Below are 25981 nucleotides of genomic sequence, written 5' to 3' on the forward strand. Positions count from 1 at the left end.
AATGGACCTGTATTTATTTATTTTTAGGTGGTGCTGAGAATTGAACCCAGCGCCTTACACATGCTAGGCAAGTGCTCTGCCACTGAGCCACAACCCCAGCCCAACAACTAGTTTTTGAAAAATAACTGCTAGGGGAAAAGATGCTGGGAAACCCTCCACTGGAGACTTCAGAACATATTCACTAGTTACAATGTACACACCATGCCTGGATCCCAATCCGAAAGCTGTAAAGAGCAACACAAAACAAATGATCTTTTGTAAAACTGATGAAGTGTGTAGAAATTGGATCCAGGACTGGACACTTCATGATAAAAGGAATTATTGTAAATTTTATGTGAAGGATGACAATTACACTGTGGCTATGCTTCCTCAATATCTCGTGGGACATACAATAAAGTGATCATGGATGAAATAATATCACGTCTGGTATTTGCTTCCAGTAGAGGGGAGATGGGGATACAGAGTGGCTGGGCAGGACTGCCCATGAGCTGACCACTGATGGAGGTAGTTGAGTTAAAATTACACTGGTGTGTTAGAAAGATTCCCAGTTAAAAAAAAAAAAATCAACTCTGCGCAGTGCTAGAAAAAGGAAGAGATATGGGTTCTTGGTACCCCCTTTCCAGAGAGCAGAAAACCAGAATGTACCCTTTAGCAATTCAACTTTTGGAATGATCTCTAGATGATTGTAAAACTTTCTAAACTTTATAAAAATGTGTGTAAGAAGGTTTATAAAGCAGGTTTTGTGCTAATAAGTAAATATATTCATGAATACAACCTAACTGCTCATTATAAAGGGCCTAGGAAAGGAACTATAGCATTTCCATTCAATGGAATACTACCTAACCATTTAAAATGATAATAAACATTTACTGACATGAACTATGCTCATGACCCTAAAGGTAAAGTCTGTTATGGGTACATGTATGTTTGGATGAAAAGTTTTGTAAAGATGTACCTTAAAATGTTAACTGTTATGGTTTAGAATAAAGCATCCCCAAAAAGCTCATGTGTGAGACAATTCAAGGATTTTCAGAGATGAAGTGATTAGATTATGAGAGCTGTGAACTAATCAGCAGATTAATCCACTGATATGGATAACTGGGTGGTAACTGAGGGCAGGCAGGTGTGGCTGGAAGAAGTCGGTCACTTGGGGTGTCCCTGGTGAGAGCTCTCTGCCTCCTTGTTGTTTGGTTCTGAGCAGCTTTCCTCTACCGTGCCCTTCTGCCATGACCTTCTGCCTCACCTTGGGCCCAGGGCTATGGAGTCAGTCCCTCATGGACTGACCTCTGAACATGAGCCCTTTCCTCCTCTACATTGTTCTTCTCATGACTTTTGGTCACAGTGACATAAAAGCTGATTAAAACATTAATGGTAGTTACTTTTAGTAATGAGGTTATGGGTGACTTATTTTTCATTTCTCTATATTTTTAAAATTTTCTTTAATAAGTATGGATTTCAAGTACAATGTTTAATGTTTTAAAACAAACCTGGAAATAAATTATTTTAAAAGGAGTCAAGATATTTCAAATGATATTAATAGATCTATCTTTATTAACAACTTAACATGCAAATTTTCTGAAATGTGTTTTATAATTTGTTGGTTTAGAAGCATCCATAAACTTATTTTGTGAAATTATTAAAAGGTATGTATACTTCAGTTTTTTCAGCCCCTCCACAAAATAAACAGTGACAGATTATAAAAAACAAACTGCAAAATGAAAATCGAAAATTTATCTAATGGAATACAAACAAAAATGCTTAGTCTGTTTCCTCAGGGTGTGAGGAAAAGGTCTTTTCCTCCTTCTTGACAAGAAACAAAGAGGAAGTGCTTTAAGGGATGATCCCATTTCATGCTCGTCATGGGCTGCATCAAAGCCTAATTTAGCAAGACCCTCGCAGGTCTGCCTGTGAGCCGATCTGCTTTGGTATCTGTGGTGCTGACCAGAGTGTGGCTGGGGAGAGTGGTCCTGGTGAGGACCTGCCCTGCCCAGGGGCCACCCAGGCCACCCAGCAGGGTGCAGCCTATGCACACAGCCTGTTCCAACAGGGCACAATGCTACTCCAGGGAGGGATGGCCAGATGATCCTGCCCGCCTTTAAGGATGACAGCTGCCTATGGTGATGTGGGGGTGTCAGTACGCAGCAGCATTAAGAACCATTGAAGGAAGTCCACATTGGAGGGCCCCTGTGCCAGCAGCCAGCGGTGGCTACTGGGGATGCATACCTGTTTCCTGCTGCATCCTCTGTGTCCATCCGTGATGGGCAGGTGTTATTTCCATGAGGGTAAAAAGGCACTTGAAATGAGGAATCCTACCGTGCCTCACGGCTTTAGGGCTACGGGCCTTAAAGAGGAGCGCTGGTCAGGGAGCAGATGCTGTGCTGGTGGCTGGGGTGATTCTGGAGCTGGTGAGGTGGGTCAGAGGCCGGGGGCATCCATGACAGCCAGGCAGTGGAGGTGGGCTGGAGGTCGTGCTCCACACTGCCACACCTGAGGGCAGCACGGCCAACGGTGAGGCGGGTGGTGCAGGGTAGCAGAGTAGGGTGGGTCTGAGGGGCACGAGCACAGGAGGGGCGGCTAGGCCGGGCCTTCAGAGCACTCTGCCGGTCACCTGCACCGCCCTGAGAAGGCAGAGGAAACACGGACGCCAACCCTTCAGGGACCTGTCACAAGCCCTCCGTCCAGGCTCTTCTGCCACCTGACGTGCGGGCACTGTGGTGAGCTGGGCAGGCCCGCCCGGGCGGTCTCCTTCCCTCTGGCCATCTCCACACTGTGGTACCCGCCAGGACCCAGCTGTCAGAGGACACTTGCCTCATCTGCAGGGATCTGCAGCAGCAGCAGCCACGCCCTCCAGCTGGGCTCTCATCTCCAATGCCCAGGTGACCCACAGCTTCTACCCCCACCACGCAGATGGGAGACCAAGGGGACACACCAAGGTCCCACGTGTGACCCGGGTCTGCAGATTCTGGCGTGGGCACCTCTGCGGGGAAGGATGATGCCGGGGGGCTGTTTCACACATATCAACCACCAGGGTGATTTCTGTGAGGCTGCATTTGCCAAAATACACAGCCATGGACACATGGGCATCTCTGTGAGTTTGGGGGAAAAGGAAAAGTTTACACACAAAAATAATGCATTTTTTTTCCCCCATAACCATCATGGTGTGTATCTCATTTTGAAAAGATAACAAACTACAACTCTTTGAAAAAATTGTGCATAAAGAACAAATCCCAACACCTTTTCCTGCTCTGGCACAAAGCTGTGGATGTTTGGGCATGGGCTGGCGTTGTCTAGGCTGCTCTGGCCCTGGCGCCTCGCTCAGCTTCATGGCAGTGTGTCCTTGATCCTGGACGATCCACCTGCAAGGGGCACTGCACTGGTGACCCTGCACTGCTGTGTCTTCCCTGCTCCTTCTCCGAAGCATCGAACTCCCCCAGGACCACACAGCACACCATTTACAGGCTGGCTCTTCCACAGGTCAGTGCCGCGGACGTTCCCGGCAGGGAGCATGGCCTGTGGAATAACGTGATGAGAGCGTGGAGTGCACAGGGACACGGCCCTCCAGCTGTAGAAGGTTGAAGAACCCGAGAGCGATTCTCTAATCCAGTGACTTCTTTAGGACCTTGTCTATCACGAAACAGGCCATCCTAGGAAGCTTTCAAACCCGGAGAAAATAACACTGGCCTCCACAGTGAGATGATACATGAAACCCAAGAGAAAATGAGCAATTTCCATTTTAATATAAAGTGGGTCCTGTCCCTGTTAACTTCAATGGAGAACTACACAGAACAGATTGGATACTAGCATTTAATAAAATTCACTTCAAGATTATAGAGCATTTACGTATAAAAATAAATCTTTTAATTAAAAGGAGTTTATGAGTAGCCCTAAATATATCCACAAAACAATTCCAAAGTATAAAAGCAAGGAGACATCTGGATATGATTCCCTAAGCCACCGGGCTCCCAAACCTCACAGGGTGCTTGATACAAAACTTCTTTAACTTTTAAATAATGCAGCTGACTTCCCACTCAAGCAAGACACATTTGAAAGGTAGCTGTAGTGAGTCAAATGACTTGGGGCCTCTCTAGAAGTAACGCAGGCTATGCCAGCTCTTGTGCAGAGGACACCGGGATTTACCTGAACGAGAGGTAAACAATCCCGCAGCAGAGAGCGCCAGGCTGCTGTTTGAACAGGTGGGCGCCCAACCCCATCTGTAAGGGATTTACATTTGCTGTCACATGGAGGATTCAGAGCCGAAATTGGGAATCTTCCCTTTTCCAGTTTGCATCTTCTAACAGTTCTCAGTGTGGTAAAATGCCCCTGAAACGATTAAAAGAGCACCTTGTGCAAATTAATTGACCTTGACCAGATCCATACACTTTGGCACTATGTTCACCAACACAATGTACTACATTTAAAGCAACGACACTAACCCCTGTAACAGTGCCTTAACTTTTGAGCTGACTGCATATTTATAGTGTATAATAGATACACATGGCAATTAAGATACTTAAAGCATTTCCAATACTGCCTGGCACATACAAGGTTCTCAATAAGTATCATGTCCTGTTCTCCTACAGAAAGAAAATGAAAAATCATTTACCTAATCATAAAATAAATTTTAAAAAATGGTGTTGCCTAAATGCTGGATCAGGATTCAAGACAAGAGCAGCAGAGCATGCTCCTCACTGGGGACATCTGGAAGGGGCCCCAAGTACACAGCCATCCCTGCCAGGACCCTGCCCTCCCGCCCTGCAGCAGGCCTCCCACCTCTGCACCTTCCCACAAGTATAACTGGGAGACCAGATGGCTGGGACAGAGCTGGCCAGAGGCTGCACCGCCATTCAGGGAGAAGTCTTGCCAGCAGCCAGGGATCTCAGTCACACACAGCAGTGTGGCTCCTGGCCCACAGGCAGAGGCAGGCTGGGCATCCTTGCCTAAAGGACTGCCCTGGAATGACAATAGGCTCCCTGGGCTGGCTGAGGCCCAGGAAGGCTGGGGTAGGCTAGGTGGTGAGGGGACGAGGTAGGCCAGTCCATGAAGGCACCCATTTCCCAGAAGGCAGGTCCTCCCCTGAGCCACAGGGGCCTGGATGGAGACTCAGGCCTTGCCTGGAAGACCCACAGGTGGCAGTGTACCACTGCACAGAGGGCAACTGGAACAAAGTGCCATGGGAGCCAGGGAAGGAAGCTCACGCGTCTACCAGACGAGGGGCGAAGAAGGCTTCATGTAGGGAGAGGTGTCTTGGGTGGGCCATGACAGAGCAAGAGGATCTTACAAGGCTGGAGGGGCCTCCTAGGCAGTGAGAAGAGCCTGAGGTCAGAACATTCCAGAATTGGAGAAGCAGTCATAACAAGAGCCGGCGGTGCTAGCACGTGGTGGGGACAGGCTCCGTCTGCAAGGTCAGGTGTGCTGAGGCTGTGAGTGCTGCGCTCCATGAGGAGTACAGGTGTCGGACTCAGCCAGGCCGTGTTCCCGCAGCATGCTAAAATCACAGAAGGGCCTTCGGAAACAGTCTCAAGGTCATTCACAGACCTGTGGACATGGTCTCCTGCAGTGGGGCAGAGAACACATTTCCTGGACTTCCCTGCCAGGAGACTCTTCAGCCACAAGTCCCTTGGGGCTGTGAGGACAGAGTGAGAGGAAGCAGGGACCATGCTTCTTACTTAATTTCATCCTCATCACCACAGTCATCAATACCAGGAGGTTCAAAAAACAATTTTAAAGGTATTCACAGAGACCTGTCACTCCTGCCCCCGCCCCGTCTCTTCCTGCCCCAGGAGGAGGGCATTTGGAAGACATGCTGGAGGCAGAATGGAAAACACCTGGGTCTAAGACAGACAGCCGCATCCACATGAGGCCTGAAATCTGAAGAACCCTTAGAAATCGCGTGTGTAATCTCACCCCTGCTCTGTGCCCTCTTCACTCTGCTCCACACATGCAGTGTGCCACCGACTCTCCAGCCTGGGGCCCACAGGGACACCTCAGAGCAGCCTGATGTCCTTGACGAACACACAGGTGACACACACCAGCCACTAGAGGCACATCTGATGACTGCCTGGGCACAGGGTCCAAGATTTGCCAAGTCAGGAAAGAGTGCAGGGTCCCTCTGCCTCGAGCGCAACTTACTCCAGGTGATTAAAAGGCCTTGTTTTGTCTGACTGGCCTCCCACAGGGACCTGATACGCAGTATTGGGAAACACCGCTTTTGGTAAAATGCAATTCCATCGTTCTCCTACCAAGCAAGCGAGGAAGATGCTTTTGGACACTTTGATCTGCCTCTCCTGGGGCTCGGGCTGCTTCCAGCCATGTTCCCTGCACAGCCCCATCCTCCCTGCTTCCTCACGGCAGCCCGTGCAGCCTCAGGGTCTCCCTGCTCTGCAGCGATCTCACTAGGTGCTCACCACAACTCCCACCCCTTTCAAACTTTCCACTTCCTGTTCTAGAGACCCACCTCTGCAGGGGTCTGCAGAGCAAGCAGGGCCCACAGGAGCCCACCTTACTCCACTGGCACTGTCCCATGAGAGACACATGCTGACACCTTCTTCCACGATGAATCCAGTTACAATGCCACCTGTGCATACTGGGAAGAGAGGCTTTGCCACATACCATTCTACCCATTTGCTAAACCATTTTTCATTAATGTGTAGAATACTGGCTTTGAGATTTTCAGCTGCCCCTGAGTTACTATCAGTGTGATAAAACAGCAGCAGTTATTTGTGAACTAAAACTGTCCATGATTCCTGCCATTGCCTTAGGAATCATTTCTTTCTTTAACAGTAGACTTGTCTTTAGCGCCACAAAACAGGTCCTTCCTCAAAGGCCTGGACTACTTCAAAGGCTACAAGGAAATCTTGACTTCTAAGACAATCATCCTTATTCTGCTGGCATGAGTCTTTGTATAATGAAATATCTTTATAATACCTACATCAGTCCATGCCAATTTAACATGCATTATACATGTGTCCCATCTTCCTCCCTTCCTCTTGGAGGGAATTGCTACTCTAAGAGAGCATGCATGCATCCTTCTGTATCAGTTATTTTCAAAAGGAAGTAGATGGTAGTCTTAAAGGGGTTACTGCAAAGGGATCACTCACAAAGCTGTACAAGGGAGCCACAAGAGACAGTGTAGGGCTCGAGCAAAGTGAGGGGAGGAGCAAGCAGTTACCAGAACCTGGACAGAGAATGTGTTATGGTTGCTGGCTGCTTGAAAGAAACAGTGACATTGGCCATGGCACACCTCAAGTACCCTACCCTCCCTCTCCAATCTTCTGCTGCCTTCCGACATGTCCCCAGTGGCTGAATTCACAGACAAATAAGAGAGTCCAGGTATCGCACTGACATAGACCATGCAGCCTGGCTCCTGGATAGAAGGCAGAGAAAGATGGACAGTGGATGTGGAGAGGAAAATGAAATAGAAATCCCAGGCACTGAACATATAAGATAAAGATTTTAAATCAGCTACTTTAAGTATGTTCAAAGAACTGAAGGAAACCACAATAAAAAATTAAAGGAAAGCAGAAGAACAATGTTTCATAAAATAGAGAAGAATTGTCAGTGAATAGAGAGAAATCACACACACAGACACACACACACACACACACACACACACACACACACACACACCAGAAATTCTAGAGTTGAGATATATAATAACTGGAATGAAAAATTTACCCAAGAGAAATTGAGCAAGCAGAAGAAAGAGCCAGCAAACCTGAAGTCAATTGAAATTATCTAGTTTCAAACATTAAGAAAAAAGACTGAAAAAAAAAAAATGAACAGAGCCCCAGGGACTGATAGAACACCATAAAGTGTACCAATATGCACATAAACAGGAGTCTCAGAGGGAAGAGAGAAAGAGGAAGGTGAAAATAATATTTGAATACTAGCCCCAAATTTACCAACTTTGTTGAAAACATTTATTTATACATTCATGAAGCTCAATGAATTACAACTAGAATAAGCCAAAAGGGATTCATAGTTAGACACATCATAATAAAATTATCAAAACTCAAAGAATCTTGAAAGCAGGAAGGGAGAAATAACATATTGTGTACAAGTGATCCTCAATAATATTAAGAGCTGACTTCTCATCAGAAATCATGGAATCCAGAAGGTAGTAAGATGACACAATTCTGAAGTACTGAAGACTTGTCAACCAAGAATTCTATACCCAACAAAACAATCCTTTAAAAATGAAACATAAATTAAGACATTCTTAGGCAAACAAAACCAGAAAACATACCACTTATAAATCTGTACAAATACTGAAGGGAGTCCATAAAAGGACAATAGACAGTAACTCATGTCCACTTAAAGAAATAATGTGAATAAGGTATTTTCTCTACTTGATTATCATCAGAGAATAAGATTGTTTTTGCCTATTCCTCTTCTATTCAACAACCCTGCTGAATATTAGTTCTAGTAATTTATCTGTAGATTTTCTTGAATATTTTATGTAGATAATTATATCATCTGGAAATAACAACTTAGATTTTTTTTCCTTTTATTTCTTTTTTCTTATTGTGCTAGCTAGGAACCTTGTTATATGGAGAGGAAGTAATAACAACATGCATCTTCTCTTTTTCTCTTCAACAATAGAAACATTGCAATAAATATCTTGTTCCTTAATCTTTAGCAGGATAAACTCTTCCACTTATGATCTGCTAAGTTGTTATTGTTGATAATAATAATAATAATAATAATAATAATAATAATAATAGGATTTGGAAATAAGTGCGGACTGTATTGGCATCTATTAAGAAAATAATTTCTTTTTTTTCCTCCCTCGATCAGAAAATGTAGTCATTTTCTATTAAATGATCCACGTGTTCTTTCTTATAGGGTCTTTTCAACCTGTAGAAACAGGTAGCTTCCAGGTCTCTTATTCTTCCAGATGAAGTTCATGATTGCTTTCTCTATTTCTATGAGGAATGTCATTGGGATTTTAATTGGAATTGCACTGAATCTGTATAGCACCTTTGGTAGAATGATCATTTTGACAATATTAATTCTGTCTATCCATGAACATGGGAGATCTTTCCATCTTCTAAGGTTTTCTTCAATTTCTTTCTTTAGTGTTCTGTAGTTTTCATTGTAGAGATTTTTTCACCCCTTTTGTTAGATTGATTCCCAAGTTTTTTTTTTTTTTTTTTTTTTTTTTTTTTGAGGCTATTGTGACTGGAGTGGTTTTCCTAATTTCTCTTTCAGAGGATTCATCACTTCTGAATAGAAGTGCATTAAACTTATGCCTGTTGATTTTATATCCTGCTACTTTGCTGAATTCATTTATTAGTTCTAGAAATTTTCTAGTGGAGTTTTTGGGTTACCTAAATATAGAATCATGTCATCAGCAAATAGTGACAGCTCGAGTTCTTCTTTTTCTATTCGTATCCTTTTAATTTCTTTGGTCTGTCTAATTGCTCTGTCCAGTGTTTCAAGGATGATGTTGAATAGAAGTGGTGAAAGAGGGCATCCCTATGTTGTTCCAGTTTTTAGAGGGAATGCTTTCAGTTTTTCTCTGTTTAGAATAATGCAGGCCATGGGCTTAGCACAGATAAGACTTTACAATGTTGAGGTATGTTCCTACTACCCCTATTTTTTCTAATGTTTTAAGCATGAAGGGGTACTGTATTTCATCAAATGCTTTCTCAGCATCTATTGAAGTAATCATATGATTCTTAACTTTAAAATCTATTGATGTGATGAATTATGTTTATTGATTTCCGGATCATCTGGAAGAATAAGAGACCTCAAATAGCCAAAACAATCCTGAGCAGAAAAAGTGAAGCAGGAGGTATCACAATACCAGACCTTAAACTATACTACAGAGCAAAAGTAACAAAAATGGCATGGTATTGACACCAAACCAGACAGACAGACCCATGGTACAGAATAGAAGACACAGAGACAAACTCACATAAATACAGTTACCTCATACTAGACAAAGGAGCCAAAAACACACAATGCAGAAAAGATAGCCTGTTCAACAAATGGTGCTGGGAAAACTGGAAATCCACATGCAGTAAAATGAAATTAAACCTCTCTCTCTCCTCAAGTCAAAAATGGATCAAGAACTTAGGAATCAGACCAGAGACCCTGTACCAAATAGAAGACAAAGTAGGCCTGAATCTTCATCATGTTGGCTTAGGATCAGACTTCCTCAACAAGAGTTCAACATTTCTAGTAATTAGAGAAATGCAAATTAAAACAATTCTAAGATTTCATCTTACTCCAATTAGAATGGGTATTATCAAGAACACAAACAATAATAGATGTTGGTGTGCAGGCAGGAAAAAAGGCACACTTTTACACTGCTAGTGGAGTTGCAAATTGATCCAGCCACTCTGGAAAGCAGTGTGGAGAATCCTCAGAAAACTTGGAATGGACCCCTTTTGACCCAGTTAACCCACTCCTTAGTTTATACCCAAAAGACTTAAAATTAGCATACTACAGTAACGCAGCCATATCAATGTTTATAGCAGCTCAATTCACAATAGTTAGATTGTGAAACCAACCTAGATGCCCTTCAGCAGATGAATGGATAAAGAAACTGTGGGATATATATACACAATGGGATATTATTCAGCCACAAAGAAAAATAATATTATGGCATTTGCAGATAAATGGATGGAATTGGAGAATATCATGCTAAGTGAAATAAGCCAATCCCAAAAAACCTAAGGCCAAATGTTTTCCCTGGTAAGTGGATGATGATATACAATGGGGGTGGCGGGGTGAGAGAAAACTGGAGGAACTTTATATTACATAGAGGGAAATGAGATGGTGGGTATGAAAAATGGCAGAACGAGACAGACATCATTACCCTATGTATATGTATGATTACACAAATGGTGTGACTCTACATCGTGTACAACCATAGAAACAAAAAGATGTACCCCATTTGTGTATAATGAATCAAAATGCAGTCTGTAAAAATGAAAAAATAATTTTAAAAAAACAGGTAGCTTTTTGATTACCTTCCTGGTTTCTTATATTATTGTTCTGCCTATGTTTTCTGCTAGTACCAATTTTGGAAACTACATTTCCTAGGTTGGGGGACGAGCATCACAGCACTGGTCCTCCTAGCTCTAAGCCTAGCGTAGCTGCCTATGTGCTCACACGGCTGCATGTTTCTGCACATCCCAAAGTGTTCTGGCATCTACTGTTAACAATGAGAGGCTTATTGCAGTCAAACTATTATTCCTCCATGGATACTCAGTCCTTTTCCTCTAGCAGCACTACAGAATTTTTTCTTTGATCTTCATGCCCAGGACTCTCTGTGATTCTTCAGACATGCAAAAAGGTACAGAGAACAATATAAATAACCCTCACAAACCATCACATAACCTAAGAGTAAACATTTCAAATCTAATTGAACAGCCTCTGTATCCTAAGTCCTACTCCCAGGAGAGTAGCTCCTTATTATGAGCTTGTTATTTATCATTTTCATAAACCTTTCTACTCTTTAGTAGATAGGTATAACCATTTTCCATTTTAAAAGTTGTACTAAATGGTATTGAATAATACATACACACACACACACACACACACACACACACACACATATATATATATATATATATATATATATAAATAAATGCATTGGGGTAACATATATAAAGTTGTAGCTAAATGGTATCAACTTTATATACCCCAATGCAGTTATCCATTCCCCTAAAAATGGACATTTGTTTCTTGCTTTTTCCTGTGCAAACAGTGCCATGACAAATTTTGTGTATATATTTCTTTAGGCATCTATTAGGGCATATAACTAGGACTGCATCTTCTAGATCACCAAGAAGATTCACTGTCACCTTTCCTTGATATGTACTCTATAAAGTCATTGTGACAATTTATATTTTCTCCAAGGAAGTGAGCAGATACTGTAACTCCACAGCCTCCCTCACACTTATCACCCAATATTTTTATTTTTTGCCAATTTGATGGTTTTAATTTGCAAGCTCTTAAATTACTAGTGAAGTTGAACATCTATTTATATTCATAGGCTATTTTGGGTTTCCTCTTCTCTCAACTGCCAGTTTGTCTACTTTGCCTATTTATCTGTTGGACTCTAATTTGCATGTTTATTCAAGACACTCATCTTTTTATTTTGTGCAATGCAGATGCCTTTCCTGCTTTGTGACCTCTTCTTCAGTAGCAATGTGGAAATTTTGATATGCAATGTGTCCTAATGTATGTAGTTATACTCTACATTTTCTACTCAAATTTTAAGATTTTTTTTCTTTTCCTTTGGTACATTTAGGTTTGTTAACCCTCCCCACACCTTATAGAATTGAATTTTGTGTGAGATAAAAATCTAATTTTATTTTTCCTCACATATGTGGTCCTAATACAGTTTATAGTGTAACTTTATCATTCTCAATTGATTTGTAATGCCTTCAAACTACCATATATGAGTGTTTAAAGATCTCAATTTTATTTCATTGGTCCATCTTTCTGTCTCTGAACCAATAACATTATACTAATTAACACAGCTTTGTAATATATCTTGATATCTGGTAGTTAATCTTAGTCACCCTGTTCTTGTACTTCAAAATAGTTAAGCTACATGCTTTTCTTCAATTCTGGAATGTTCTCAGTCATTTTCTTTTCAATCTCTTCCATTCTCTAGATTCCTTCCTTTTGGGTTTCCTATAAACATCCCCATTCTGTAGCTGGCATTCCTAATTATGCTTTCATAACCCATTCCCTGACTGTGATTTTACCAGATCTATCTTCTAATATACTAATGCTGTCTGTAACTGTGTCTCAGTTTTTTTAAAAAAAATTTTAACTTCCATGTCCATTTCATTCACTTTTAGGAATTTGTTTTAATCTTCTAGTTCTTCTTTCATATTGCCTTCCTTAATTATGGTTCTCTTTCTTCTTTAATAATCTTTTTAAAAAATTAACATAGTGAGTTTCAGGTCCTTCTATTATTTCAGGATATTGGAGATTTGGGTTGTCCTGTTTGCCTTACTTCCTAACTCCACCCATTACAGCTTATGCTTATGTGGCTTATGCTTTTCATTGTTATCCTCAGTGGAAGTTATCTTGAATCATGTATGTACTGGATGGTGGAAGGGTATCTATAGGATAATTCTGCACTTGTCTTAAGCAAGCCAATGGTCTGGATTTATTTTTATGTTAATGCTTTGACTTTTGGTTCCTATACTATTAAGACATAATAAACTTGGAACCTGCACCCATGCATGGCTTGGTATTTTAATTTCCAATTCCCTTATAAGGCACAGTCATATCTTCAACTTCCTTAACTTTATGCAAGGGTTCAAATTCTAGCTACCACACCTCTTTTAGAACAATATTACATCTCTCTCTGGATACTGGAATTCTAAACCCCAGACCCTGGGTCCACTGTAGCCCCTACCCTCACAATGGCCAAGAACCTACAATTATTACCAAGGAATGTGTTTATACCTACTTCACTGCTTTTGTCTTTGCTCCTCATTTATTATATGGTTGACTATGCATTTAGTTTTTCAAGAGCTTACCCTGCATCTCTGTAGCAGGCCCAGCTGCATCAGTTCACTCTGTTCATAGAAGTCTACACTGAATTTTGTGTGTTTTCTTCTAGACACCTGAAGCCCCTTAAAACCTTTAGAACTCCGAAATGACCTCAATAATACAGGTCATTTTTAAGTAGTTTTCTGATACCCAAATTCCAGAGAAAATATTTAATGCCAGATCCTGTCAGAAGCAAGACTGAAGATTCATCAGTGGCCTATTCAAACTCATCTGGCTTTGGGCCTCATTTCTGACAGTGGTGACACAGTCAAATGCTCTGTGACCAGCTTATTCTCTCAGCTTGAATACATCATCCTGGGTCTTCACCACAGGCCTCTCATTTGCCTGGGGATGAAGCCTGGAGAGACCTTGACATGCTGCCTCTCTTCTCCTGGGGCTGAAGCCTGGAGAGACCAAGACATGCTGCCTCTCTTCTCAGTGGGTGAGGTGGGCTGCGGCACCAGCAGAATGAGCCAGGGAAGCTGGCATGAGAGAGCCTGAGCCTGCCTTCCTGGGCGCACAGGCTCTTCCTGGCCCACCGCTCTGCCCTAAGGACCACATCCTTCTTGTCTGTAACCCGGTGGGGTGAGGCTGAAGAACTCAAGGCCCAAGGCACCAGTTGGTTCTTGCACGATGATCAATGCAATTCCTGCTGCTCCCTCCATGGCTATTCCTACTCTCAGGATGTAGGAATAAAGGGCTGCCAAGAACGAGCTATCGCTGAAACAGACACGAAGAGCGAGCCACTGCCTATGGATCTTCCTGATCCATGTCAGAATGCTACGTTTCATCCCTGCCTGCATCCCAGGCTGACACTCAGCCTGCTGCAGGAGGCACAGGCGGCAGTTCTCTGCAGCACAGGAGGAAGGCAGGCATCCAGAGTCTGGAGAGGTCTGTTTCAGGGTGGCACTTGTGGATGACACAGATGTAGGAAGCAACCACCAGTACTTTACAGACATGTAAATGAAATGAACCCAAATATTTGAAGGTCACTCATTTGGAGATAAAGAAAGGTGCAAAGAAAAAAAAAGTGGCCATTCAGAATTAGAATAATCATACTCTGGTTCCTCTTGCTGTCCCTACAGTGGAAAACTGAATGACAACGGGTTTGTCTAAACACCTCCCTTCCCTGCCCTCTATTTCTCCTTCTGCACTACCCTCCTTTCTGCACTCAGACACCCCACAAACACACACCACACACATGCAGGCGCAGACATGCATACAGGCACGCACGCGCACACACACAGTTGTCAGCAATGGAGTTCAGTGTCAGATAGTGAATGATAAATAGTACAGAGCCCTTAGTATTTGCACTTAAATGAAAAGGGGAGGTTTGCTAACACTAATGAATAGGCTGGGCAGAGTAGGGAGCTCCACAATGCCTAGAAGCATCAGGCTTGGCATGCTGGCCTTTACAGGGCAATTTACCACCAGGGTCATGAAACCCATAATCCCAGATTCAGGACAGCAGAGGAACACAGAGGCAGGCCAGTTACAGCCCTGTCTGCATGACTTGTAGCTGGGCTGGACTCTGCCTGCATTCCAAACATTGCGCTGCGCCAAGGACCTGAGCCCGAGTAGAATCTGCCTGCATTCCAAATGCTGCGCTGCTGCAAGGACCTGAGCCCGAGGTTGGACAATAAGGTCTACAGGCCCATGTTGGCTGGACTCTGCCTGCACTTCCAAACGCTGCGCTGCGCCAAGGACCTGAGCCTGAGGTTGGACAATGAGGCCTACAGGCCCATGTGGGAACAGCAATCTCTTCTTTACCCTAGGAGAATCTGTCAGTTCATCAGTTGACTAGCTCAGGCAGGTAAGGTTCAGTCAGAAAAGAGGGGCCCGCCCACTCAATGAAGGGAATTTAGCATAGGATCTGACCATACTAGTGCTGGAATTGATGAGAGGCCACACAGGGGAGGTGATCCAACCCACGCTTCGCCTTAGGAGGAAGCTTCCATAGTTCCAGTGGGGAGGAAAAGGGAGGAGGCAGTGGGATCACAGGGCCCAGTGAGCATGCACCAGTACGAGTCCTGGAGAGAGGGCTGAGGGGAGAGGGAGAGGGAGAAAGGCCCAGATTCCCTGTCCCTCCCCAGGCACCAGTGCCTGCCAGGGCCTCACATGGGCCGGATCAACCCATAATTCAGAGGCTAGAGGGTCCCCTCCATTCAGAAATGGGCGGAGAAGTGGGGAAGGACAATAAAATGGGGGAAACCGCTGAGAAAAAAATAGCAGTTGACCAATAAAATCTGAGGGTGCACCCCAAAGGAGGCCAGCACTGAGGTGCTGTGGAGCACCAGAGACCAGATGCCATTTGGCAAACATGGAGCTAGGAAAGCACTGCCTCCGCTCTACACACACCCAACTCCTTTCTTCCTGGTCTTCTTCCTTGTAAGTCCCTTCTCCTTCTTAGGGATCTTCTTTTGATTATTTCGGAGGGCCCTAGCAGCTTTGTTGTGTTTTGTTTAATTGGTCTGAATTTGCAGAGAACAGCATGATTTCCAGAGCCAAGCTGCTCCCAGAGAGGAAGCCTGGTGCCCAGCAACAATCCACTTTGGGGCCATTTGAGAAGGAAGGGAAGTGTGCTGGTCAGGGCCTGACGCACACCCCTTCTGCATGTGCAGCCAAGGCAGTGAGGACTGTAGAGCGGGCAGCCAGGGGCAGGGCAGAGCACCCACGTGCAGGGTAGAGCATCCACGTGCACTGATCGTCAGAACATGAGCGGGGAGGTGCAGGGCTGAAAGGAGATGTTCCTAAATAATGTCTACCCTGAGTTGAACCCTGACAGCAATTACTGCAAGACTGGGACTCCTGAAATGGAAACAATGAACAGTGAGCTGGACTGGATCAAACAGGAGACACAGAAATGCAAATTGGAAAATGAGTATGCGACGGTCTCCAGAAAAAGTGCTCGCATATGAGAAATAACTCAGTGATAAGAACTAATGAACAGAAGGGCCACAGGAGCTAGGCGCCAAGCCAAGACAGTGATATCGAGAATTCAAGCAGAACCCATAAGATCAGCGGCTGTGCCAGTAAATTCAGAAACACACCCAAGGATCAGGGTGCCATGGAGCTTTCAGGGAAGCTCCCCCAAATAAGCTGGCAGTCACAGGCAAGCCTCCTGCTAGGAACTCCTCGGACTTTGATCCACGGTAGCTGTTCTGAGTCACCTTGGAGACAAGAGGCTGGGAGAGGATAAGCCCATGGGCAAGTGGGCAGGAAACTGTGAAGGGAACCTCAAGGTTGATAGAGTCTTCTGGAATTTGGAATTGCTGCCCATTGGTGACTTATTGTTAAGTACTACTCCCTGGGATCTTGCATTTCTAAAAATACTATTTACTTTTTATTTAACACTGAACCTTTGATGTTTTAGAATATAAAAATAGTAAGTCTTATTATTTTAAAAGCTTAGGAGAGAAACTAGCCATATTATTAGAAAAAGAAGATATATGCAGCTATAGTCTGTTCAAATATCAAGAGGTGTGACTTTTCAAACTCACATTTCAATCTTTATTTACATAAGACTTTTAGAAATAGTGGGTGTAAATATTAAAACGCCCAAGCCTGGGTGAAATTTTATTGAGAATAACTACAAATAAAAGGAAACTGATTTTTTAAAGTCAAGTTTCTGAAATTTAGATGAAAAGAATATTCAGCATTAACCAAAAATGATATTTACATATCAATGTAGTTTTTCTGCTCATAGACTCATTTCCTATGAAACTAACAGAGGCAAGCTCAGGGAATTACAAAGGAAGGAAAAACCCTAATCAAACAGGTACTGTTGTTCTAACAGGATATTAGCCAAAATGATCCAATCAGTTGCTTGAGCTAAAATTTTTTTCTTTGAGCCATTCATGCCAGAATACAACCTCTGAGAGCATTAGGAATCCACATTACATTCCAAGTGTTTGCCTCCAACAGATGGGGGATTTGAAAGATACATTCCATGGAAATGGGAGGCAGCAAGGAGGGGTCCCAGGCAGTCACTAGCACACAGGTGACTCAGCCACAATGGGGTCGTGTTTCTCAGAGTCAGTATTTTTTATTTGCATTCCAGGTATATTTGGCAGCTATATGAAATCAACCAAAATGCTAAATTCAAATTGCTAGATGTTTAATTTCACCACAATTCAGAATTATGCCATAGAATGCAACATAATATGAAAAAATTTCCAAAATGTACAAAAAGTAGCGAAGTACACCTTGAAGGAGTGAGTTTACATCAAACTTTGTTCTCATATTTGTCTAATGACTTAAGATAATCAGAGGTTCACATGAATGACAGCTGTCATGGTGTTGGGTGTTCACTTAGAACAGCATCGGTGTGTCTCCTCCATAAAATACAGCCTGCAACGTGTCAATTGAAGATCTCTATAACTTAATCTCTCACACATCAAAAACAGAGCAATATACTTCTCTGAAGATCTTTAGGGGGCAATCTCAGAAACACACACACACACACACACACACACATACACACACACACTCTCTCTCCTGGTTTCTGTGTGGAATTTAAATACGATTCTATTTTATTACAATATTAAGATTTCAGATTTAAAATAAAAAAACCCAAGAATTATAGAGGTTATCAAAAACATATTAACTTGTTCTTAGAGTAAGTTCAAAATTAATAACAAAGGTATTATTATGCTAATATATACTTTATGATATTCTGCCCCATAGAGGAGACTGAGAATTGACTCTGGCAGTTTTTGACCTCCCTTTACTTTGAATTTATGGTGTGAACACTGTGTTTCCTTCTGAAATCTATGACTTATGTAAAGTTTATGAAACATGCAAGAAAAACTTAAAAAGAAAAGAAAAAGAATAATGTTGATTCCTATTTGGGTAATTAAATAATATGGTCCAGACATTTTCTAGAAGATGTCATTACGGGACTCTATTTTAGCCAATTAGAGTGGGCTCTTCCCTTCCTAGAAACTGCTATTTAGAAGAATTTTAAACGAATTTATAATTTCTATTTCTGATCTGAAGCTGGAAACAAATTAGTCTGCACCCCAATAGAATGCTAAGAAAAGCTCAAATCAACTGTTACCTTTATTTACCTCCCTCATTCCTCAGACCCGGGGCGGTAGGTTTTACTTTGTTTTATGGATCTAATATTTAAGAAGTCTATCTCTTATGTCACAGGAGGTTAGTGAACTTACAGACTCCCCCGCGATACATCTTGGGCAAGGCTGGGCTGAGCTCCTTCCTCCATTTTGAGGAATCTATTTAACAAATCACAGGCACAGATGGATCAGAACAATGATTATTTACAATTTTTATTAAAATATTTAAATGGGTTCGCAATTGGTTCGGTGGCAATGGGAACCTACCACTGAGCGCTGCCTGCCCTGTCCACCTCCTGGCTGCAGTGCAGAGGGGCAGCCTCTTGACGGAGGGCCCTGGTCCTCTGTGCTCCAGGATGCCAGGGTGCATGTGCTCTCCTGGTGGCAGCCACGCTCCTGCCCGATGGCTTCTGACCTCCTGCACGCCCGTTTCTGAAACAAACAGAACTTCACTCGAGATGGCCTCATAAAGCACACGACACTCTAATTGAATTTGCTTTCAGAAAACTTCAGCTCCAAATACAGACCCCTGTGGAGCTGGAAAACTTTATAGGACATTTGAGGAGATGACTTTAAATTTTATCTGCTCAGGAATAACAACCATCAATTGCGTTTAACCTCATTATTTCTAGCATTGTCTGATAGTTACTTAGCCTCATAGATTTAAAATAGTCATTTTAAACAATTTTGGCCGAAACTCTTGTAATAAACTATTGTGACTGGTTTATTGAAAATGTGCAAAACCTATAAATTTTGTTCAAGAAACTAGTTATATGCTTCAACACATTTTGTTTAGTATTAAGTTACGTACTTTCTTAACACAATATGAATAATTCACATGTGAATAACTCTCTGTCTTACTGGCACTGAAGAGCAAATTAATTTTATTGATTTCAAAATCTGCACACACATAATGGGTAACCTCAGGGAAAGACAGTATTTGGTTTTTGCTTCCACATAAACTAAAGAAAGTAATTACAAAAGTAATCTTCCAATGCTAATGAAAACAGTACTCCATCCCAGTGTCCAGACTTGATGTATTTCCAGGGTTAGGATGTTTTCAAGGCATAGCCTTCCAGAGGGGGAAGACCTCTGGGTGGTTACCCAGGCCCCCTAGGGAGCCGTGGTGGTCACTCTGGAGGCCTGCTGCTGGACTCTGCTCAGGTGCAGTCTGCTGCTGTCACCCCAATACCTAGTCACTTGCAAACCACTGTCTGCCAAATCTGATTTTCACCAATGTAGTTTATTACCTATAGCATTTTATTTAATACAAATATATTACTTAATATGAATGAATAATTACTTCTTGCACTTAATGGATTTATTCAACAGAGAAAACTTATATCATGGGTTTAAAGTGCTAATTTCACCATTTTCTAATACACTGTTGAAGAAATACTCAAGGACTGAAATTGAAGATACTGAACTCTAAACCACCTACATAAGTCCTTGGCAGAGGCAGACCCTGCCTCCCAAGAGGTGGAGAGGACATGGCAGCTGCCTAGCTCCCTGACCTCCCCACAATCCTCACTAAAAGGACATGAAAAAGGACAGGGGAGAAGTGAATTCTGCACGCATGGCAAAACCTGATGATAAGGAGTGCCCGAACCTGAACAGGACCCTGGCGCCAACCCCAGGGGTGCTCCCTGGTACTGTCAGCCCACACCCTGTGACAGGGTTAGCGGGCAGAGGAGGAGCTTGGGCCTAACCTGAATTTAGAAGGTCCATCCACAAGGATAAAAAATAGGGTGGCTACTGCAGACTGGCTTAAATACAAACAATCACTAGAAAATACAATCCAAAATTTTAAAATCTCAGTAGAAGAGTAGAGAATATGCATCTCACAGAGAAACAGAAAATGTAGCAAAGTATACATGACTATAAAATATTATGGTAGGGTTGCAAGCACATGTCAGTCACAGCAATACATATGAACGGCCTTGGGGCTAGAATGTAGCTCAGTAGTCAAGTGCTCGCCTGGCAAGCTTAAGACCCTGTTTAGTCCCCAGTACTGCAATCAAAAAAAATGTTTAAAGTGTGGTTGCACTTACATATATGTGTGCATACGGTGTGTATACACACATATAAATATGTAAACACACACACGTAAAACATAGTGGGCTAACTCATCTATTTCATGGCAAAGCTCCTCCTTTGGTTTTCAGAACAAGACCCAACGACAGGCTGCCTCCACGGGCACACCTGGGATGCAGTGACGCTGAAAGGCCAAAAATGAAGAGACGGACAAAGTCTCGGCAAGGCACCCAAGGGCAGCAGCAGCCCACTCTCAGTGCTGAAGGCCACAATTCAGGTGAAGGTCTGACACTCAGGGACAACTGTAAACTGAGTAACCACCCACCACCCTATGAAGCAAAGGCTACAGAGAAGGCGGCGCACAGACACCCCACAGGAGGTTCAGTCCGCCCTTATCATGCAAGAGGCTCCCCGCAGACAAGAAAACAAACTACCCAGCCACCACAGAATGTCCAGACCACACTCCACCAGGATCCACCCTGGGGACTCAGGTGGAGCTTCACCTGAGAGTGTACGTTCTTCTCAGGTACATACAGCAGTCACAACAACCCAGCAACAGCGTCCTGAAGGCAGGAACACCGCACACAGCACCTCTGGGTCACAGGGAATGCGCTGATTTTTAACAAAAACAGCTGGGAAACCTGAAGTCCTATGACTGACTCATGTGAAAGAGGGAATGTACACTGAAAAGCACAGAATTAAAGCAATCACAATGAAAACATTACAGAGCAGAATCTGTTATACGCATGTAAAGCAATAAGCAGAAAAATTCACTGCACTAATAGTGAATTTTTAATCAGGAAAAATGAGGAATAAAAATTGAATGAGTTAAGCATTCCCAAGTTATAAAAACTAAAAAGAGAACAAGAAGTAAACCAAAGGAAAACTCAAGGAAGGAAATAATGAAGACAAAAGCTTAATTAATGAGGTAGAGAACAGAAACACAATATATCTAATGAATAAATCTAAATCCTGGTTTGGGCAGTGAATAAAATAGACAACCACTAGCTAACTGACCAAGAAGGCGGAACACACAAATACTGAAGCCAAAAAATGCCATGGGAAAAACATCCAACGAAACAGAAGTTCTAAAAGCATAAGAGACAACTTTGCAGACCTCTATGCAAATACATTTAAAATGCAGATGAAGTGGATAACTTCCTAAGGAAATCCAGACCACCGAAACAGACCCCAGTGGAGTTGGAAGCTGGAACAGATCATTTGCATGGAAGAAACAGAAAGTCAGGCAGCAACCAGAAGAAGAATCAGGACCAGGGGCTGTCTCCAGTGCCTCCGGTGCTCTGAGGAGGAAGGGAAACGCCCTGCCCGGGCTGTGACACTGGCAGCCAGACTGAAAACGGGAAAAAGCTACAGACCAACACTGCTCCTCAACACTGGTACAAAAGAACCGGACAGAACACTAAGAGTCAGAATCTAGCATCTCTTCAAGAAAAGCAGACGCCATGACCAAGGAGATCTTCTTTCAGAATGCGAAGACAGGTTCACTGTCAGGACACCCATTAGCATCACTAACATTAGCATACATAGTACAGCTGAGGAAAAACACAAGGTGGTCATCTCCACGGAGGCTTAAAACCCTTTGACAAAGTTGAAATCTGAAACAGGTGGCTCAGGGCTACACTTGCTCTCCCTTTTTTTTTTTTTTTTTTTGGTGGGGAGGTACCGGGGATTGAGCTCAGGGTCACTCGACCACTGAGCCACAACCCCAGCCCTATTTCGTATTTTATTTAGAGACAGGATACCACTGAGTTGCTTAGGGCCTTGCTTTTGCTGAGGCTGGCTTTGAACTCATGATCCTCCTGTCTCAGCCTCCTGAGCCACTGGGATGACAGGTGTGCACCCCGACAACCAGATCTACTCTCACTCTCCTTCCGGTACTGGGGATTGAACCAGGAACTCTTAACCACTGAGCCATACCCCTAGCCCTTTAAAAACATTTTTTTTTTTTTTTAATTTGAGATAGGGTCTTGCTAAGTTGCTTCGGGCCTCACTAAGTTGCTGAGGCTGGCTTTGACGTGCAATCCTCCTGCCTCAGACTCCTGAACTGCTGGGATTACAGGCAGGGGCTACCACGCCTGGCTCCAGGACTCTACTCTTAACCATGACAAAATACACACACCTTAATCTTAAACCAGTATCTCCTAAAATGGGGAAAGACTGGCAGCATTCCTACTAATGTTGAGGGAAAGGGAAAGAGGATCCTGTCCTCATGTCTACCCACACTGTACCAGAGTCTGACCTGATATGAGAGAAGAGAAATCAGAGGCAGAGGAGTAAGTACTAAAACTATTTGTTTGTAAATGTCATCATAAAATACATCTAGAAATTCCAGAGAATCAATGATAAAACTAACTCAATCAAATGAGAACTTACCCATATAAAATTAATATACAAAATCAATTCCTTTTGCCAAGCACAGTGATACATGCCTGTAATCCCAGTGACTTGGGAGGCTGAGGCAGGAGGATCTCAAGTTTGAGGCCAGCCTCAGCAAATTGGTGAGATCCTATCTCAAAATAAAAAGTAAAAAAGGGCTAGGGATGTAGTTCAGTGGTAGAGCCCCTGGGTTCAATCCCCAGTATCACAAAGAAAAAAAAAATTAAAAGTCAATAGTTATCAGGGGCTGGGATGTAGCTCAGTTGGTAGAGTGCTTGCATCTCAAGCACAAGGCCCTGGGTTCAATCCCCAGCACCACAGAAAAAAAAAAAAAAATACTTATCAAATAGAAAAAAATAAGCCATGAGCGAAAACCCAGTTTAAAATAATTGCAAAAGACTAAATATTTAAAAATAAATTTAATAAGGACTGCACAAAACATACATAGGAGAATTCAAAGCATTCTTGAAGTACACAAAAGAATATTTATGTGGGCAAATGAAATGACATTCTCCATTCTTGGATAGGATGACTTGGCATTACCAAGATGACAGTTATAAGTTAATTTAATGTACTACCAGTAAAACATCAATAAACTATTTCAGTTATACAAACTGATACTAATAGTCACACGGAAGAGCCAACATGCAGGTATAGCCCAAAGGAACCCTAGAAAAACCAGCCCTGAAGAAGGAAGTGTGCCAGGAAGACTACAATACACAGGCGGTGGTGGAACCTGCTCACACTCGAACACACAGACAGCAGGACAGAGTGAGGGGTCCAGAAAGGAACCAGGGCATGTGACTGTGGGCATTTCAAACCACGGGGCTAAAGATGGACTTGTTAACAAATGTATGGCACCAGGAAAACCTAGGTAGCCGTTTGGAAAAAGAAAAATCAGACCTGAGTCTCACACCGTACATGAAAAATGACCCAACTGGCCCGGGAACCCTCAGCGTCCGAGAGCTGGGCAGATGAACGGCAGGCCTGAGAGGAAAACGCGCAGCAACGCCCACTACATCTGGGCAGGAAAACTTCCTAATTATGACCCCAACCACGAGGCAATGAAACAAAGATTGATAAATTTGACTACATAAAATAAAAACTTCTACAAGACAAAACAAAGAACCCTAACAAAGGGCTCAGTACCTGAAAAATTAGATGAAAATATTTTGGAACGTATACCACAAAAAAAGGGCTAGATAAACCTAACATGAAAATCTGTTGAAAGCTGAGGGCAAAACCCCAAGAGAATAATGAAGAAAAGATAAAAGAGTTTAAAAAAAAAAAGATCAGAGTGGTCCTCACGTGTGAAAGCACGTTCGAACTCACCCGTGTTGACAGACATGCAGATGGAGACGTCAAGACATCACCTGTCGGCCATCAGACTGACAATTTTACATGTGACCAGATCTCTCTTGGGCAAGGTTCCGTCCGGTCGGTGGGAATGCAAACACAGTGAGGAAGCCTGGCGACACCCGACAAAGCTGGGCACGCTCCACCCCAGGCACCCACCTCCGGGCACCTGCCCTCAAGCCCATCTCCAGCGACGGGGAAGGGCAGCCTGCTGAGACACAGTGCGGGAAGAGGCATGTGCCCTGTGCAGGAGAGGGGACAAAGTCTGGACACACAGCAATGGGCCCTTCGCTATAAAAAGGAGGACATTTCTATGGACCAGTCTGCATGATTTCCAGAGCACACTGTTAAATTAAAGGGTCAAAGTGCAAAAGATAATCTATAATGTGCTATCCTTCAAGTAAGCCACAGAAAAAAGACCCATGGCACTCACAACAAAATAACTGAATAAATAAGTGGGGAGAAAGGACAAGAGTTCCTTATGGCGAATTTTAATTAATGAATGTAAAAAAGAGGGAATTACAAATTTTTATTAAATAAATATGCAGTGAACATCATTTCAGAGAAGATGTATCAACAGACGCTAAAACTGGTAGGCAGAAGTTTAAGGAGCAAAGGGGATATCTGCAATCTCTAAGCTGTCTTCCCAAGATTTATACAAATCAAAAAGAGAAAATAGTAACATTACAGTGGCTAAAACACCTTACCCAAGCGACAAGGCTGATGCCACCAGCACTGACATCGTGTGCCCACAAGTGGATATACCAAGAAGGGCGGGCCTTGGGCGGGGAGAGTTTGGTGGGAGCGCGCTTGCCTAGCACAAGCAAGGCCCCGGGTTCCACGCCCAGCAGCGCACACTCACACACACAAGGCACAGCACCACTGCCACGGTGCTAATGCCCAAACACACGACCTGTGCCAACCCACGAGGAAACACTAGGCACAAGCGCCTGACCCACACTCGGTAAACGCGAAGGTCCCAAAAGACTGATGCAGAGTCACAGGTTGCAAGGGACAACTAAATGTGACATGGGACCTTGGGTTTGGCTCTGCTGAAAAGGGGCACAGTGGAAACCTGGAAGAGCTCAGCTACAGCACTGCACCAGGGTTAATTTCAAGGCTTGCGATCTTAATCTAGCTTGTGGGTTAGGTGAAGGGTGCACTTGAACTCGGTACACTGTTCTTTGCAACCTTTCTGACAGTCTAAAACTATTTCAATATAAAAAGATTTTTTTGGTACTAGGGATTGATTCCAGGAGTGCTTATCCACCGAGTCACTTTCCCAGCCCTGTTTATTTTTTTATTTTGAGACAGGGCTTCACTAAGTTGTTGATGCTGGCTTTGAACTTGTGATCCTCCTGCTTCAGTCACCCAAGTCACTGGGATTAAAGGTGCCCACCACCACTCCTGGCAAAGTTTTTCCATAAAACAAAACAAAACTCTCATACTCCCAGAGTATGATACCACACTCTGGAAATATTGATTCAAACCAAATTCCTTTCTCACAACCCCACCCATGATCCTTACTTCTCACAATCCCACCCATGATCCTTACTTTCTCACAACCCCACCCATGATCCTTACTTTTCCCT

The 25981-nt window shown here is 43.2% G+C and overlaps 1 protein-coding gene and 1 non-coding gene across 5 annotated transcripts in view; one reads left to right on the forward strand and one right to left on the reverse strand.

Annotated features, from left to right (window-relative positions):
• Positions 1–1528: 1528 nt before the first annotated feature.
• The window catches only part of C5H10orf143 (chromosome 5 C10orf143 homolog), a 40756-nt gene continuing 16303 nt past the window's right edge, over positions 1529–25981 (reverse strand). Inside the window, exons 2-5 of one of the 4 annotated variants that reach the window (XM_047552051.1) lie at positions 18870–19034; positions 18699–18761; positions 4138–4320; positions 1529–3510 (exon numbers count right to left, since the gene is read on the reverse strand). In XM_047552051.1, coding sequence (XP_047408007.1) covers positions 3322–3510; positions 4138–4320; positions 18699–18761; positions 18870–19034 — 600 coding nt within the window. In that variant the 3' untranslated portion in view covers positions 1529–3321. The other 3 variants (XM_047552052.1, XR_007108677.1, XM_047552053.1) reach the window with 3 other exon arrangements.
• Trnae-cuc (transfer RNA glutamic acid (anticodon CUC)) lies at positions 23282–23354 on the forward strand. Its single transcript has one exon. It is a non-coding gene; the product is annotated as a tRNA-Glu (tRNA).

The sequence above is a fragment of the Sciurus carolinensis genome, chromosome 5 (assembly GCF_902686445.1).
Source record: "Sciurus carolinensis chromosome 5, mSciCar1.2, whole genome shotgun sequence".
NCBI lineage: Eukaryota > Metazoa > Chordata > Mammalia > Rodentia > Sciuridae > Sciurus > Sciurus carolinensis.